This window comes from Paroedura picta, chromosome 5 (genome assembly GCF_049243985.1).
Source record: "Paroedura picta isolate Pp20150507F chromosome 5, Ppicta_v3.0, whole genome shotgun sequence".
Classification (NCBI taxonomy): Eukaryota; Metazoa; Chordata; class Lepidosauria; order Squamata; family Gekkonidae; genus Paroedura; species Paroedura picta.
Genome location: NC_135373.1, coordinates 58,686,661 through 58,704,766, shown reverse-complemented (window position 1 = coordinate 58,704,766; position 18,106 = coordinate 58,686,661). Strand labels below are relative to the sequence as shown.

The 18,106-nt window shown below is 39.3% G+C and overlaps 1 protein-coding gene across 14 annotated transcripts in view; it reads right to left on the bottom strand.

Moving 5' to 3' along the window:
• Positions 1 to 18,106, bottom strand: part of KIF21A (kinesin family member 21A) — a 118,465-nt gene that overhangs the window by 66,418 nt on the left and 33,941 nt on the right. For all 14 annotated transcript variants that reach the window (XM_077338203.1, XM_077338209.1, XM_077338215.1 and 11 more), the window contains exons 2-7: positions 14,747 to 14,969; positions 13,949 to 14,131; positions 9,081 to 9,230; positions 7,519 to 7,653; positions 6,101 to 6,268; positions 2,436 to 2,551 (exon numbers count right to left, since the gene is read on the bottom strand). In XM_077338203.1, the coding sequence (XP_077194318.1) occupies positions 2,436 to 2,551; positions 6,101 to 6,268; positions 7,519 to 7,653; positions 9,081 to 9,230; positions 13,949 to 14,131; positions 14,747 to 14,969 (975 nt within the window). The remainder of the gene's footprint in view (positions 1 to 2,435; positions 2,552 to 6,100; positions 6,269 to 7,518; positions 7,654 to 9,080; positions 9,231 to 13,948; positions 14,132 to 14,746; positions 14,970 to 18,106) is intronic.

The following is an 18,106-nucleotide window of genomic DNA, read 5'->3' as shown; positions in this document are numbered from 1 at the left end:
GTATCTGAAGTGAGCAGTGACTCATGAAAGTTCATACCTTGACAGAAGTTTTTTCAATCTTTAAGGCACCAGTGGTTTTTTCTACTACTATTAACAATGTGTATATTTATTTAAAAACAAATTTCAAATGATTTTCCTAAAATCTTCCACCTTCCTTTGAAGAAAAGTGATATTATGGCTCAGCGATCTAAATGTGTTAATTTATATTACTTAAAAAATCAGTAGTGTAGATCAATCAGACATTCCACTGACACAAGAGAATGGACTGATGATCTCACCTGATTCCCCTTCTTTACTTCAGTCCCTGTCCTTTATGGTCTTTTTGTCCCTTTATGTCTTACAATGCCCAGTGTAGCCTTTTCATGGATCAAAAGGGCTTCTCTTCTCTCCTACATCAGTAGAAGAACTGGTAGGATCCAACCCTCTATGTTTATGTGTAGGCTTTATATCACAACTTTACTGCAAATTTTATTTTTTGATATCATAATGTATAAAAAAGTATAGCCTAATACTAATCTCTTATCATTTTTGTACTCTGATTGTTAGCTCTGAGGCTAATTTTAATCAGGTGCTCTACATTAAAAACAAACTATATTCAATATTTAGCAAATTTATGTTTGTGTAAAGGGGGAGAGCTACGTAGACAGCAGCAGATTTATTTCCACCTCATTGAACTGCACACTACTGAGTTGGAAAGCCATATTTGGAAAAGCAGCTCATCTTTTCAACAGTGAGAACATCCAAGGAAATAACATAAAACATGAAGGTTTATTAACATATCAAACATAACAATTTAAAAAACACGCTAAATCTGCTGAAACAGGTCACCCTCCTCCAATGCCGTCTGAAAAATAACTAGTGTGAAAACTTTCCTAAATGTATCCAGTGAAGGTGCCCTCTGCACCCACTCTTTCAGCCTGTTCTGCCACAAAGAAAGCCCAAGACCTAGCTGTTGCTAGCCCTATGATATGGCACTATAAGGAGAAGACTGAGGAACTTTACTAGCACGTGAGAGTATACCAGAAATATTGGGGCCCTGGCCTAGGCCATAATGAATGAGCCTCTTGTGGCGCAGAGTGGTAAGGCAGCTGTCTGAAAGCTTTGCCCATGAGGCTGGGAGTTCAATCCCAGCAGCCGGCTCAAGGTTGACTCAGGCTTCCATCCTTCTGAGGTCAGTAAAATGAGTACCCAGCTTGCTGGGGGATAAATGGTAATGACTGGGGTAGGCACTGGCAAACCACCCTGTATTGAGTCTGCCATGAAAACGCTAGAGGGCACCACCCCAAGGGTCAGACATGACTCGGTGCTTGCATAGGGGATACCTTTACCTTTAGGCCATAAAGAGCTTTAAAAATAATGAATAGCACCTTGAATTGGGTCCCAGAGCAAGTAGGTAAACAGTGCAATTGACCCCAAAATGAAGAATCATTTTCCAAGCAGTTGATCCCTGGCAGTTTTGCTACTGTATTTTGTAAAAACTGAAGCTTGAGAGAGGTCTTCAAAGACAATCCCACATAGGGCATGTTATCGCAGTCTGGAGAACATGGTAGCATGGATGAGCATAACTAAGTTTGTACAGTCTAATCAACGAGTCTGCAAACAAAGTATGTCTGTCATTAACATTAGCCTTTTCATTCATCAACAAGATTCTGCCTCAGAGCACTCCCAACCTCTTAACTTTAATCCCATCTAGGTCTGCTAAATGAATGCCAGCCAAATACTTGTTTCTCAACCGGCACCACGTCCATCGTGTCAAATTAAGCCGCAGTTTGTTAACCCTCAGCCACTTGACCACAGGCTCAAGATACTGCACCAGGACTTTCAGAGCTGCTTCTGGAGATGTTGATAATAAATATATATATATTGTGTGTCAGCCACACAATGATAACAACCGTCTCCAAAGTTCCTGATGATCTCAGCCAAAAGTTTTAACATATAAATTAAAGCACACTGGGGATAAAATGGACCAATGCAGTATCCCTACCTTCTGCCCCTCCCATGGGAACTGCTTCATGCCAGCAAAAAACTGACAGTTGACTGCATTCAATCTACCCTAAATGCTGACTGCAGTCAACCCAGCAAAATATCATGGTTGATAGTATCAAATGCTGGTGAATGACCTAATGGTAACAGCAATGACTGCTTGCTCTTATCCATCTAAAGATGGGAGATCATCTTCTAAAGCCAGTAATGCTGTCAGTCCCAAATCACAGCCTAAAGCCAAGTTGAAAGGGATTAATTTTGGACAACATACATACTTAAAGAAATTGTGTTGTGATTTTCTTACAATGCAGTAAATCACCCAAAACAAAGATTTATGTAATATTGAATGAGTGTTGACTTCAATGCAATCTAAGGTCTGATTGTTTCCATAGCAACAAGTAGATGAAAGTTCTTCCACATCAAACATGGATCAGTTCCAACTTTTCACTTACCTGTTACCTCCAAGAGAGTCTTGTAGGAGCCGTGTTAATTTTGAATCTCTATATGGTACATGGGTTGCCTTCTTGCTTTTATCTCCCAATGCACTTATTACATTGCCCAACGCCAACTATAAAAATATCATAATAGACACAAAAGGTTTTATAACATGCTTAACTATGCCATTAAAAACTACTTATGGGCATCAGAAACAACAACACACACAAGATCATCACCATCAAGGCCTGAATCAATAAAAGGAAAGATTGGGAACAACATTCAGACTGTGCTTTTTTCATTGCATTAGTTCTCTCTGTCTAAGAGAGAAGCCAATTTCAGAGGTAGTTTGCGTATGTTGCCATGGAAACTGCAATTAGGTTATTATCATAAACATGGGTCACTTCTATAAGCAATGATCTTCAACAACTTCTAGGGATGGGCAAAACAAAAGGAAAATGTGGTTTGTTTTAGTTTGTGAGCCATGAACCATCACAATCTTTTAGGTGCCAAATGAGCTGGTTCAGTTTGTGAGGTTCATGACGTGGTAGAACACCCTCCCTGGCATGCTAAAGATACCAAACTCTCAGGAAATCTTTGGTGAACTCTCGTCTTCCTGTCCTCCAGGTTTTGTTAGGAGTGGATTTAGTAGGTTCGAGAAATCATTGTTAAACAGAAGTCTTTATTCTAATAGATGGAACTGTTGACACTTTTTCCAATCATTTTTAATATCAACCAACAACAAGAAGTATTTCCATTCACTTCCATATCATGAAAGATCAATGTGCCAGTGATGAACCTGATGTATATCTCCATGCCTGCTGAAAAAGTCAGATTTTGGGTTGGCTTAAATGATCCAAAATTCCCCACAAGGGAGTCCCCACAGATACAGATGCATGGAGGAAGTGGTTTGATTCAAAATGACCATTCTGCCAGTTGCTGCTTCTTGATGGCAATACACACAACAAGAAGTGTTTTAAATACAAAAATTTGGTCTAATCTGAAGCTCTCTGAACATGTAGTTTTAACAATTCATCTTGTAAAATCTGCTTGTACTTGCAATTCTAATGTACACTTCGGGGGATCTTCATATTCACTCTGTTGTAGAATTTAACAGAATTATTTAATTCATCAGTAAATCAATGCATCTAATCAGGACAGTTAAGCCTATCCTGTGAAATGTACACCAGATGGCACTCATACATGCCTGCCTAATATATTCTAGAAACCAAGAATGTCAGGAAATGTCAGGAAATATAGCCCACTGGCTAAAACGAACACGTATAAGTTCTTATTTTTAAGTGTTACAATTTTGACAATGTATCATTTCCACTTTTGATCACTGGATTGTAACTGTGGGGACCCATGTGAATAGATGCCATGCGACACTGAGAATGAAGTGAGGAAGGGACTCTTAAGTGGGAAAGATGGCAGGTTACAACTGATTGGTTTTTGTTTATTTGTTTATTTGTTTGTTTGTTTGTTTGTTTGTTTGTTTGTTTGTTTGTTTGCATTTAGATACCACCCTCCCTTGTGGCTCAGGGCAGTCTGCAGAAAACTTTAGATAGGTAACAGATACAAGTAAGTTTGGGGACGGTGCCGACAATTTTAACATCAATTTTAACAACAATATAGTGTGTTCCAGTAACTATATCAACAAATCTTAACATCAGTAACAGTCATAGTATGACGTAGCATGTTTCAGATATCATTTTTCTTCAGTCCCATAGTGTGCTTATTTAGATAGAAGCAGGGCAGGCAATACATTATCATTGACTGGATCAGCGATAAAGGTAGGCTGTGTAGAGCCAGTTGCAGAAATCCAATCTAGAGGTGACCATTGCATGGATCACTGTGGCTAGGTGTTCTGGGGCCATCATTACATAATGATGTAGCATTAAAAAGGCTTTAATTTGGGACTAAAAATGCAATCCTAGTCAGAGTTATAACTTTCAAGTCCATTGAAATCACTATAAGCATTGGAAAGGATGTAACTTCACACTTTCCTCACAGTAACCCCTCTTCCCCCTACTGAGGAGCATGTCCTCTTGAGAAAAAATTCTAGCAAAACGAGACACAAAGCAGCTTATGAAAGTAGTGCAGTTACTACAGAAACAAAACACAGAACTAGGAGGGATGGCTATTTTTTGTCAGTTGCCCTTTCCTGCTATAAAATTCCAACACCACCTTCATAATGTTCCTGGGGGGTCCCCCATTTCACTTAAAGTACCATTTGGGAGCAGCAAAAGGTGGGGCACAGAAGTCATGCTCTGCTAATGAAAAACTACAGCATATCAACTTCCAAGAGGACCTTCCCTCTAAAGGAAAGTGATGCTTGCATGCTGTTCTATAAATGCACTATCTGGTTCATGGATATAGTCTAAGTCATACTTTGGTTTCTGAAAATGATATACAGCTTCCTTTCTATTTTCTATCTAGCACTATATCAGTCTTGCTACAGAAAGTAGGGGAAATTCTCTCTGCTTCTTACCACCATTGTCATAAGTGTTAACAGAGCTCTAGTTGCATAATGTTTACTATTGTTGATACAGGAGTCACAATGAAAAGAAATTCTGTGATTCAGAGCCAAGTTCTCAGGCACTACCCTATTATAAATTAGACCAAAATAAATTGCCCTGTAACTACAGTTGGAGGGCAAAAGCTCTCCCTGGATACAGAACAAAAGCATTAAGATTTTCAGATAGATGACAGAAAAAAACTTTGGTTGTCTTTAATGATGATGTTGCCTTGGAATTGAGATCACACCAGTTTCCAAAGATCATTTAAGGATAGTGCAGATGTAAATTGAGCCATTTGTGATCAGTAGCCATTTGCAGGATCTTATGATCTCATTCCTTGCAGCTCTTGTCCTTTCAAAATCCCCCCTGCCCTCAACTAACAAGTTCTTCATAATTTTAACATTAACCAGAATTTGCTCCAAACCCTAAAGAGGCACATCGGACTTCAACAAGGGCCAGGGCCTTTTCAGTCCTGGCTCCCACCTGGTGGAATGAGCTCCCTGAAGAGATCAGGGCCCTGCCAGAACTTCCACAATTCCACAGGACCTGAAAAAGGGAGCTCTTCCACCAGGCATTTGGTGAGGCTGACTGACCCATAACATCTACAGCCCCCCCCCCCCCCAGATTGAGGGATCGAACCTACTGAGGGAGTGTCAAAGTTATTGTTGAAATACTGTTCTAGTTGGTATGTTATTGTTATATATTGTTATACTGATTTTGATAGTGTTCTATGTATATGTTCCAGAATGTTTTATAAATAAACAAACAAACAAACAAATAAATAAATAAAATGAAGGTTTAGAAATCTTAGGCTAGAAGTAACTCTGGGTTTACAATAACCTTGTTTGCTTGGCTTAGATACACCAGATCAATACTGACTACTCTGGCTGACAGTAGCTCTTCAGGGCCTCGATAAGAGATCTTTCATGGCACCTTTTATATGATTCCTTAGCTAGAGAAGACAAGGATTGAACCTGGACCTTCTGCATGCAAAGCAGGTTCTTTACAGCCCCTTCCCTAATCTGGCCTTAAGGAATGTGTCATTTGTTGACCCTTCCATTGCCATCATCCTTTAAATCAAGTATTTCCACCCTTTAAATTCTCCTACACAAGAGAGATCAAAAGGAGACTGCTGCCAGAGTAGCATAAGAGTACGAACTTACTAGGCCACAGTTGATGGAAATGCCTTCTTTTGCTCTCTCTCCAGTAGCTCCGGTGCGCTTTAATCGTTCAGACCCTGCCAGATCCACAAAGTGGAACTTAGCAGTCAGGGTTTCAAACTCATTCAGCTGAGATGACTCTGATATTATTCGGTTATCTGTCATATTGTCCTGCAATAAAAGAAAAGTTGAAGAGGAAAACATTTTAAAACATCTGGGTCTATTTATTCTATGATGCATCAATAGTATATGGCATGGGCAGCATCATATCCAAAGGCAATTAACTCCCAGAATCATTATTTTTCCAAGCCCAACCATCCTCCATTTTTGCCTCCATGGTTATTTCTTATTATCCTCTTAAAACAGGATGGAACAGCAATCCAAAATGACCAGTACTGGAACTTGAACTCCTCAAATGATCAAAAGGTTGCCATATTACTAATAAATATTACTAATTTATTTGCTTCATTTATAGTCCACCCTGAGACTCTAGGCAGATACCCAATTAAACATGCAATAAGAATGGTATAATGTGTATAACACAAAGGCAAGATATTTGCCTAGATATTTGCCAAAAAGAAAAAAATATATTTCTTACCAAGAAGGGTAAAGAGAGAAAACGATGAGAAAAGGAGCCATTTGTGTTCATAAAGACTGAAACTAAAGGCAAATTCAAATATCTTTCTGAGTAGGCAGTATCATGTCACCTTCATCTTTACAGGATTCAGTTGCATCAGTGCTGACTCACCTGAAATCTCTAGTTTCCCAGAATAGCTGGGTATTAGGAGAGAAGATGACTAAAATTCAGGGACTGCTTTAAACAAACAATCTGACTACCTATCTCAGTACATCCTAGACTGTTACATTAAAAATTACAACCATGTTTTTTAACAAAACACCAATCAGACATTTTAATTAATTTAAAACATTATATGACTTGTTCCTGAAGTCAAAACTAGAGAGGTTTTTATTCTGCACTGCTTTTCTTCACATTCAAGAAAGATATCTATTGCACTTTAAGGGGGAAAAGGCCTGCATTAGGAAATACTGCAGATGACGCAGTGAAAAAGGAGAGGCTGTAAGTAGTCTGACTGCCCCTTTTCAGAATCAACTTGCCAAGGTGAAAGGATGAAACACAAGGATCATGTGGTAAATAGTAAAAGTACAAAGAGCCAGATTTAAATAACTTCTGCTAGAGACAGCAAGAGCTTTCCCCTACAATCTGTATTTTGTGTGAAAGGATGACTGCTGTTCAGGATGTATATACTGATCCCACTTTTGCCTTGAGTTCTGAGTCTTGCAAAACTCTTCAACTAGAAGAGGAAATCTCGAGGAGGAAATCTATTCCAATACCACAGCACATTCCTTAAAAACACACCGCAACCTTATTGCAAAGATTTAGGAGCACCTATGATACATACTGCATCAACTGGAGAACAAACTCTAGTTTGACACAAATGGACGGTGAAAATAGCATGCGAACGGGAACTCTGAACATTCATCTGAGTGCTGGCGGTGGTTCGAGATAAAGCACCCAGCTTCAAACACTGCATCATCTGTATAAATGAAAAAGTTACATTTATAGTTGTTGGGTTTTTTTTTTTTTTGTAAAAATGAAAAAAGCCAAACAGAAAGACACACATCTAAACATTTAACCAGCCTGCCTTTTAACAGTTGACCCTCAAAAATAAAGGAGCACATTATTTTCATGGTATTTTTTTCTGATTTCCTGAAATAAAAGTGTAGGGTGTTAGTTGGAGGCTGTGGAGTCAGTTACAGAGCACCTAGTTAGCATTTCACCTTGGCATTGCCAGGTAAAGTTGAGACCACTCCGAAGTTTGGATCCCATGACCTATGGTGGCAATCAGCCTATTCTTTTCCAAACAGTCCCTTCTGACCCTGGGAATGTTTACTGCAGCAGCTGAGTGCTCTAATAGCCACACATATCTGGGGAGTACTTTGGGGAAGGAGCAAAAATCCTCTCTCACTCCTTCATCAGTGAAAGGGTAATTTCACTCTGTTCCCCCTCCCCATTGCAGTTTCCCAGCTCATGTTGCTATTAGACCATGTGGCTGCCCCAGTTCTAGGAACAAACTTCAGAGCTTTCTTCAGATGGATCACAGGATCCTACACCATATGGTAGACCAGAAGCTTCTTGCTCGTCACTCCATCGATGTGGGAATTGAAGGGACTGCCCTTCAGTGGCTGACCTCCTTTCTCCACAGTTGAAAATGGAGAATTGCCATTGGGGAGAACCAGTCACATTGTTGCCAACTATTATTTAACATCTTCATGCACCCTCTTTCCAAGCTAGTCTGGAGCTTTGGACTTAGAGCTGGGTGTCTCCATATACTGGTGGCATCCATCTCCTAACAGTTGTCCAGATGCCCCTCCAAGCTCTATATTACAGTGTTATAAGGCAGTTATAGAGTGGCTCAAAGCAAGCCACCTGAAACTGAACCTTTCAAAGATGAAGGTCCTATGGTTGGGGAAGAATGGCCAGACCAGGAAGCATGCCTCTTCAGACTGGACAGAGTGCAACTTACTGCTACACACATGGCCAGGAACCTGGGAGTAATTTTTGATGCCTCCTTAATGATGGATCAAGACCTTTCACTCATGGTCTCAGATATTTAGATCATGAAACAAGCATGAGCACTGTACCTCCTCACCTAGGTAAAAGAATTCAAAAGGATAGTACCCATATTAAGCTCCTGCTACTATCCTGATCTAGCACCGTTTTTTGAATACTTCCACACATGGACCATAAAACTGTCCTAGGTGTGAAGAATTCAATGTGACAGAAATTATGTTCCCCACTGCATCCAAATCCACCCTTCACAACACTTTGCAGCCCAATAATCTGGGGAAAGAATTTACAGAGGCCCCAAATTTGACCCAAACTACCATGATAAAAAGCTGACTTTTGTAGGAACTCAGCTGTCCCAAAACATCACAGTATTTAACATACAGGTATACTTACCTCTGCTTCTGTACTGACAGACCGTGTTGTGACTCCCACTGTGTATATTCCTCCTGTGGAATCTTCATGGATTCTGATGTTTGATTTTTTGTTTTTCGAATCAATATCACGTGTTGTGTCAAAGAGATCAAGTACTTCTTCATTGTAAAGCTAATTTAAAAGGGAGAACAGTAGTCATGTCACCATGAACACCATTAAAATGTATGACATATCCAAACTGTACTGGAGTTTAACTCAAAAGTATTAATATGTAATCTGCTTGTTATGGCTACCATGCCAATGCTTCCCCACCACACAAAGTACATCTAGAAGTCATACCAAGATTATGGAACCTGGGAAGAGTCACCTGGACTTTCCCTTGCCAACTTTCAGATACCAACCTGACAATTTTCCTTCAGAGCAATTTGGGGGCCTCGAGAATTTCCTAATATGCATCACTGCTGTTAGCTTTCTAGACCTCTTATTTTGTGTATGTTTGTATTTACATTTCTGTTTTACTGTGATATTAACGTTTATGAGGAGCGACTGTGGCTCAGTGGAAGATGCGTTCAGTCCCTGGCATCTTCACTTAAAGGATCTCTGCCTCAAACCCTGAAGAACTGCTGCCAGTCTGAGTAGACCATAGGGACTTTGATAGATCAATGGTCTGATTCTGTATAAGGCAGTTTTGTATGTTCCTGGGTGTGTGGTTAGCTTCCAGGTAGGCCTATAAGGTAGAAAAGCAGGACAGAGATATTAAAATAAATAGATCCTGGGTAACATGATCTCCAATAATGATCAATCACAATAATGCATAGAAAAGAATTCTATAAAAATGCTTCTGTTTTTTTTTAAGGAAAAAATCCAGGTAAATAAATTGTAGCAAGTGGAGAGATGCTCAGGGAAGGGAAGGGTAGGGTCAATGAGAAAGTTTTAGAAGCCATACCAATTAAAAACCATCAATTTTCACCTCCCCCCTCTTACTCTCAGCTGCTAAGAGGAGAGGACTGGGGGGGGCAAATTTCTAAAACATTTACTAAGAGGCTGAGAGAATCCCTTCCTGATCAGTACCTGCTAAATGTATCAACCAAGTCAGCACTGAAGCAAAACAAGACAAGCCAGAACAAACTACAGTCATTGCTAAAATACAGCCTCTTCATAAGGTCACTGTCTCTAGAAGTCTATGGTTTTCCTTTTTCTTTCATTCCACCCAGTTCAATGGATTTGTCTAGACAGTCAGATTTTGCAAAGGGGCAGCATTGTTAGTGAATGGTTATAAAAAAAAAACACATTAAAACTTCTGTTGTATTTTCCTTCATTTGTTTGTTTCCTGTACTTTTCCATTTTGCTCTTTTCCTTTCATGATCTGACATTCCTCTTTCCCCTCTTCTAATTTGCCTCCCCTTCCCCCAATGTTCAGTCTTGGTCTCAACTTCTCATATGTTCTAGCTGTCAACTTAAACTATATTTAATAACAGCAAACCTGTTCTACTATTATGAACAGAAGGAAGGAGTTAATATTTCCCCATAATCTATCAAATTAGTAAAAATATGCTTCCCTTCTCCCCTAGCCTTTGCATGCATGATAAAAGAATGTTAATCTTCCTTATAGTGGTAATAAAAGGAGGAACAGAAGTTAGAACTAGCTACCACTGCAAGAAGCGTTGGGATAATCTGGGACAGGATATTCTGGTTCCTTTAATTTGGGAGCCTGAAACTCCCACAATCATACTGAAGCAGGTGGCCAATTCTGAGATTCCTAGTTTTATTTTCTGATGAGTTATGCATGTCTGCCACAATAGACAGACAGAAAGACATGTGAATCTTTGCTGTTATTATATATGCATATTAAAACCCAAGTGATTTGTTTTGTTGTGATATTTAATTTGAATCGAGATCATTACAGGAAGAGGGTAGATGGAATCTTTATCCAGAGGCCCGTAATGGTTTTCAGCATCTCTGTCCAAACTTCTTGAATCATGCCTATTTACATGATGCTTTCAGAGACTACTTCACAGCAGAGTGAGAAGGACGTTACATCACTCCATGTCTTCTTGTTTCTGGACTTCTCTGCATGTCTTAATTTTCCATCTTTCCTAAAACCATCCCTAAAAAGTCTGGCATAAGGCCATCATGTTTCCAGAAGCACAGTCCCTGTTCAAACATTCCATTACATCTATGCTTGTAGTCTTGGAGACACTGGGAGAAGGAAAGCAGATCCTGGAGGTACTTGCTTCCTCAGAGGAACAATAAAATATAAAATGTCTCTATTTATTTATTTGTTAAATTTTTTTAGCCTACAACTCTCTGGAGACTCATGGTGGCGTAGAATATAAAACCCCCATAAAACATGATAAAACCCCATCACATTTATTTGAAAGCAAGATGGTACCAGAATCTTATGATTAAAACCTCCTTATAGAGAGCTAGCCCAAACAAAAAAAAAACATCATCTAACAAATCTATTCATGTCTCAGTTCGGCACTACAGTATCTGGGCACTAACAGGAGATTAGTGAGGGACAAAGGTCAAAGGGTAATTGAGAAAAGATCATTTCAGTAAAGGTCATCATGATCCAGCTATACCTTTCTTGCTCTTTTCATAGGCATTTTCCCTAGAGAACAGTGAAAGTCAAATATTGTTCACAGCTTTTTGCATGAGAAAGGAGGCAGAATTTCTGTGACCTGCCCTTGACTACTCAGCTGCATGTTCTAGAATGGGACCTGGTGCTTGCCACTAACCTTGGAGAGGCATTTCATACATTTTTGCTCTTGCTTTCACCCTGTCATGTGAGGATTAAGAGTCTCCTAGAGACTGGGGGAACTACTGCTATTTTTGGTGTCTGTGCAGTTTTAAGGCTAATACCATACACACAAATCTGCAAGGGTTCTTGCTGTGTAATTAGGCAATACCAGTTTGAACCTGACCAAAACTGCTGATTGCAAGCTGCAAAATGGAAAAGACAAAAGAAAAAGGCTGAACATTAGAGATACTGTATTACTACAGTGACAATAAGAAAACAAAATGTATTATGCTTTGTTGATCTGTCAGCACAAATACAAGTCTCTAAGAAGTGGCTAGGTATTTTAATTTAATTATTTTTTTTTGCATGGAGGTGATAATTTTACAAAGTCAGGTGCTAGAAGAAAATACAAAACTGTATCATTTGTAATATCACATAACTAAAACTTGACCTTCAAGTCTTGCTATTTGTGGAAACATTTTTTGGTAGGGATATGGTGTCTTTTTTGTTTGTTGTTTTACTATAGGATGTCTCTCTTTTTGATGGGGGAGCTTTGGCAGAGTTGAAAAAAAATTGTTGCATCTTTTTTAAACAACGTATACTCTTCAAGGCCTTTTCTCCCAGACAAGGCTACGCACTTTCTTTTTTGCGATTTCATACTTTAGAGTAACACAGCAACTAATTTATTATTTCTGCTTTGTTCAAATGTTATTAGTCAAGACCATATTACAGGATTATTATAAGAAATTATAAAAATATTTTAGAGCTATCAGTTGCACATGCATTTAGAGCCTGAAGTCAATCCTGTAAGAGATTCAGTTTTGTTTTTGCTCATGGCGACCTGGTGAAAACATAGCAACTCTTTAATTCTCAAAGTACTCAGAAAGCAAAGTCCAAATCCTGTGATGGCAAGACTTCTATACTGTGTAGCTGGTATATCTGTCGGTTTCTGTAGGCAAACATTAGCTACAGAGTTTAATCTAGTGCCTTATTATGAACAGCAACTTCAAGCTAGTCCAGTGCCACAATACTTTCTGTTAATATTCTGAAGAGACAAACAAAGCTCTGCAGTAATGACTCTGTCTTAGATTCTATGCAGTGATGTGCTGTGTAAGTGGCAACTTTCCTATCTCCCACTTCAGTTATTTAATCCCAGCCCCCAGTATAGAGGCTCTATAGTTCAGGAATCTCAGGATCATCACAGAGGTCAAAGTAATGAGATGCAGTGAGGCAAAAGAATTGGCTAAAATCCCCCTCCTCCTCTTCCTAAGTAGAAGTGTTCACCCTAAATTTCCTTTCTGCTTGTGGATCCATGGCTAGGTCAGAAGCTAGATAAATTTAGACATCTCTCTTGAAAACCCTGACTGATTTTTTTTTTAATTTTGGGCCTGAAAAAAAATCATTTTGCAGCAAATGAAACTGCACTCATGAGCCATGACAAAGAATTTATGTGAGGGAGGGTAAACTATGGAGATTTCCAATCCGATGGACAGGAAACTTTAAAGTCATTTTAAAAAGCAACGCTCTGTAGATCTGAACATATGAAAGATACTGTAAATAGCAAAGAAACTGTTGTTAGAACTGCAGTCCTTATTGAATTAAATAGATTTCTATCTTGTCCTTCCGTTGACGTGCCTAAAAATGTACCAATACAGTATAACAATAATAAAGCCACAATTTCAATCAAATGCCATGAAAAGTTTGGCACAGAGCAAATGAAAACTTCTGGCATTTAAAAAAAAATCAACAGTGCTAATGGTACAGTCCCCCAAACTTACATTAGTAAAATGCTTGGTGGAATAAATCCATTTTACAGGAAAAATGCAGACAAGTGCCACTAGGCCCAAGTCTCCAAAGAGCATTCCACCATGTCAGGGCCATACAGAAAAAACCCTCATCACAACTGTACTCAAATGGACCAATCGAGGGCCAGGCTCCACCACATGCAGCAGAACAAAGGCACTGGGTGGGAGGTGTCATGAGGACAGAGTCAGTCTTTTAGAAATGTCCCAACTGTTCAGGGCTTTAACTAATGATGAACACATGATTGCTAAGCAAATTTCAATTTGGACTATAAAATATAAATAGACTATGTAATAATTAACTATTTCCAAGGAAACATATCTTGTTATTACCAAAGACTTACCTCTAAGAACTGAGCATTCACTTTAAATTCTGGAGGAGGAACCCCTTGCTTAATGGATGTATGCTTTTTTTCATCAATACATTTGAAAAGGTGTTTTACAGCACGTGGTATAATGCCCTGTTCTTCTTCCATTATGTTAACATCAAACCCAGTTCCCATGGTGTATGTTTTGCCAGCTCCAGTCTAAATTTAAGGGAAGACCAGTGGTCACTAACATATATCATCATATATACAATTTTGCTCCCTGCCCAAAAACTCAAAGAATTAACAAGATCACGAGAACAACAGATCACTGTGACTCCAACTGCCATCTTCTATATAGTTGCTGATATTTTGAAAGTCATAAAAAGCCATACAGTCATCTTTCTTTGGCCAAGTACTGGGGGGGGGGGGGGGAATGCAAAATTTGCCTGTGAAGATTTTGGGCAGCCAGCAAACTGCCCAATATAAATATATTTCCCTGGAGTTAAAATCCCTGGGAATGGTCCCTTTTAACTCCAGGGATTTATATAAGTATAAGTATAAGTATAAGTATAAGTATAAGTATAAGTATAAGTATAAGTATAAGTATAAGTATAAGTATAAGTATAAGTATAAGTATAAGTATAAGTATAAGTATAAATATAAATATAAATATAAATATAAATATAAATATAAATATAAATATAAATATAAATATAAATATAAATATAAATATAAATATATGAATGACCACAAATCCTTCCTTACTTTTATTGGGCAGAAAGTTTCCATTGTTTATTTAACAGCAGTTTATTCTGAAGCATGCCTAATGCTTACCTGACCATAAGCAAACACAGTAGCATTGTATCCTTCAAAGCAGCCTTCAATCAGTTTCTCTATGCATTGTATGTAGATCTCCTCTTGCCGGGATTCAATATCAAACACATAATCAAATGTGAAGGCCTTATCTTTTCCAAGGAACACTTGCGGCTCGCCAGGTGTAACAGATGTGCAGATGTGGCATCCTTCAATCTTCTCTTTGGCCAGCTGAGGTCTAACTCTATTAAAAAAAAAAAAGAGCATATCACTGGAACAAAATACAATATATCCCTCCTAATTTTAGACGATCTTCAGTAAATTTAAAACATTAATTCAAGTGGGTAGCTGTGTTGGTCTGAAGCAGCACAATAAAACAAAATCAGAGTCCAGTGACACCTTTAAGACCAACAAAGATATATTCAAGGTGTGAGCTTTCAAGTGTAAACACTCTCCTATTAGTGCCTAGACTGGCTATGGTTGCCAACTCCAGACTGGGAAGTTCCTGACAATTTCATGATAAAGTCTGAAGAATACAGAGTTTGAAGAAAGGATAGGCCTCATCATGGTATAATGTCACAGAGTCCATTCTCCAAAGCAGCTATTTCCTACAGGACAGATGTCTGAAGTTCAGTGATTATTCCGGGGGATCTCCAGGTCCCACATGGAGACTGGCAACCCTAGGCTTGACAGCAATTGCTGGGTGACTTGATGCCACCTGACTTGCATGACTCAAATAGGCATGACATCTTGCTACTGCTTAACAGCAGCCACTGTATGAAAGCCAGTGTGGTATAACAGTTAGAGCAGTGTTTCTCAAACTAGAGGTCACGCCTGGCCCCTTCTGTGGGTTCCCCAGGTTGGTTGCCGCCATGGCAGCGGCCGGGGGTAGCAGTGGATGGCGGCAGCAGCCGCAAGTGATGGCGACAGGTAGTGTCGAGCGTTGGCAGCGGCCGGCAGCAGCAGAGCCATTGCAATGGCCACCTCTGTGCTGCCCCGACTGTTGTGTGCCTGCCCAGCTGCATGAATATGCTCACACATGCACACTGCTCGCACACGTGCAGAGAGAATGCAGCATGGAGATGATATGGGGATTGGCAAGAGGAAGGAAACAGGTTAGGAAACTCCAAAAAAATTGAAGGGGAGCCTGGGGAGGATGGTGTTTCCGGAGGAGAGGAACTTCAGGAGTAGAATGTATTAGAATGAAGTATTAATTTCCCACAGAGGAACTAATTTTACCTACCTCCAGGTGGGAGCTGGAGGTTCCAAATGATCTCTAGACTACAGAGATACTTCTTCTGGAGGAGACAGAAGCTTTGGGGGATAGGTTCTGTGGCATTATAGACCAGCTGAGTCCCCTCCCCGGGTTCTACCCCAAAATCTCTAAGAATTTTCCAAATTGTAGCTGGCAGCCCTGTAGGACGGGCTCCAACTTCTCAGGACTGTTTTGGCTTTTAGGGAGAACTCATCAAAGCCAAGTGGATGAGCCTTGTGTGAGACAGGTGAGGGAGGTGGCTCCTGGCTGCCTGAGCCCAGTGCAGGACAAGTAAAGGAAAGTAATACCAACAGGCTAGGCAAACTGCCTTTCCTTCTCTTCCTCCCTCCTTTGAGGAAGCCAATGCAGGGCATGCTGAGTGAGGGGACCATTCCCAAGGATTTTAACTCCCAGCCTGCCTGTCCTTACAGGGCTGTTCTGAGAATAAAATGAAGGAGAAAATGATGTGGCCTGCTTTGGCCCACCATTAGGGAGAAATATGGGGTAAAAATAAAGTCAATAAATAAGGATGGTTAACAGATAAAAGGTAGGTTTGTAAATCATGTACAATATGAGAACTTATATTGTGTACAATATGAGAACTTGGAATTTATTTTCATAGTTTTGTACAATTTGGGTAACTTCAGTAATTTACATAAGCTTCCCTTTGATTTTGTTAATGTTTTAAATTAATTGAGAGTTGCTAAACAAGAAGTTAAGCAACTTCTGCTACCTTACCACTCTGCGCCACAAGAGGCTCAAACAAGAAGTGGTGATATTTGGTAGTACAAGGACACATTAACTGACCCAGTATTTGTTTATGAAGCATCTAACCTGATCAACATTTCAACAGAAAGGAATCTTAATCTTTTGTTCATTAGATTGACTCAGGTTCCACTGAAATCATTACAACTCTATCATTGGTAGATATTGTTATGGGGTTTTAATGGGGAATTTTAACGGTTTTAATGTACTGATTTGTATTGAAATATTGTGAACCACCGCAAGCTGGCTTCCGAAAGCGGCAGTCATACAAATCAAATAAATAATATGCGCTCGCGAATTCAGAAATAGGTAAAAGAAGGTGAATATAGGCAAAGCAACATGAAAATAAAGGAATACTAATAATCAGGGTTGGGGTGGTTTGCAAAAGAAAAAAGTGCTATCACGCATATATGATTGTGCTGATTTTGATCAATGCAGCTCTCATGACTTGGGAGAGCCTTGAAAAAAGGTGTTGGTACTCAACAGAGGCTACTGTCACAAAAAAGCCCTGCTAATAATTGTTTGTCTATGCATGCATGTATGTACACCTACACATACACACACGGAAACCTGATGAATTTTTTTTATTATAAATGTATTTGTGCTTTCCTACCATAGGTACTAACTTGAAGCAAATTATAGAGAAAGTTAAACCACTGCTAGATGTTCAGACGTATATATAGGTAAGCTATTTTAAAAGACAAAGAGAGCCATTTAAAGAAGTCAAATTAAGAATTTAGAAATCTACATGCTGTCATCTCAATTTGCAAATAAGACTGAGACAAATAAGAATGGCAATGTAATTTAATTAAAAACAAAGTATGGCACTCAAGTAATTGGATTTGTCTGGCAACAGTTCATTTACATTGCAATCGTGGGTTTTGCTTTACTTAAAGAGATTTATTTCATTAAAGTAATTATCCTTTTCTGGACTTATCACTGGGGCTGGCTCCCCTATTCTATTCTTCAATGCTTAAGATTCATATTTATTCTCTTACACCCTAGCATGAGTAGCATATTTGTTCTGCCTTCTGCATTTTGATGCAGTTTTCTTGTCTCCAGTCACTGGGCAGTTGCTAACATTAGCTGGAGAGCAGTCAAGCTGTGCTTTCCCCCCCAACTCATTCTTTAGTAACATTGCATGAGACTACCACAATACAAACAGCATCCTCTTGCAGCCTGCTGAAATCCTTTGTGTGCTTGCCAAAGAAGAACAAAAAGAAAGGGAGAGCTCCAGGCTGCCTATCAAGTAAATAGATCTCCCTCTTGATCAGGTACCCATCTTTCCCTCAGAAGCCACATAGAATCACTCAGCATGCAAATGTATTCCACATCCCTTTTTCATTTTCCCCATCTCAGTT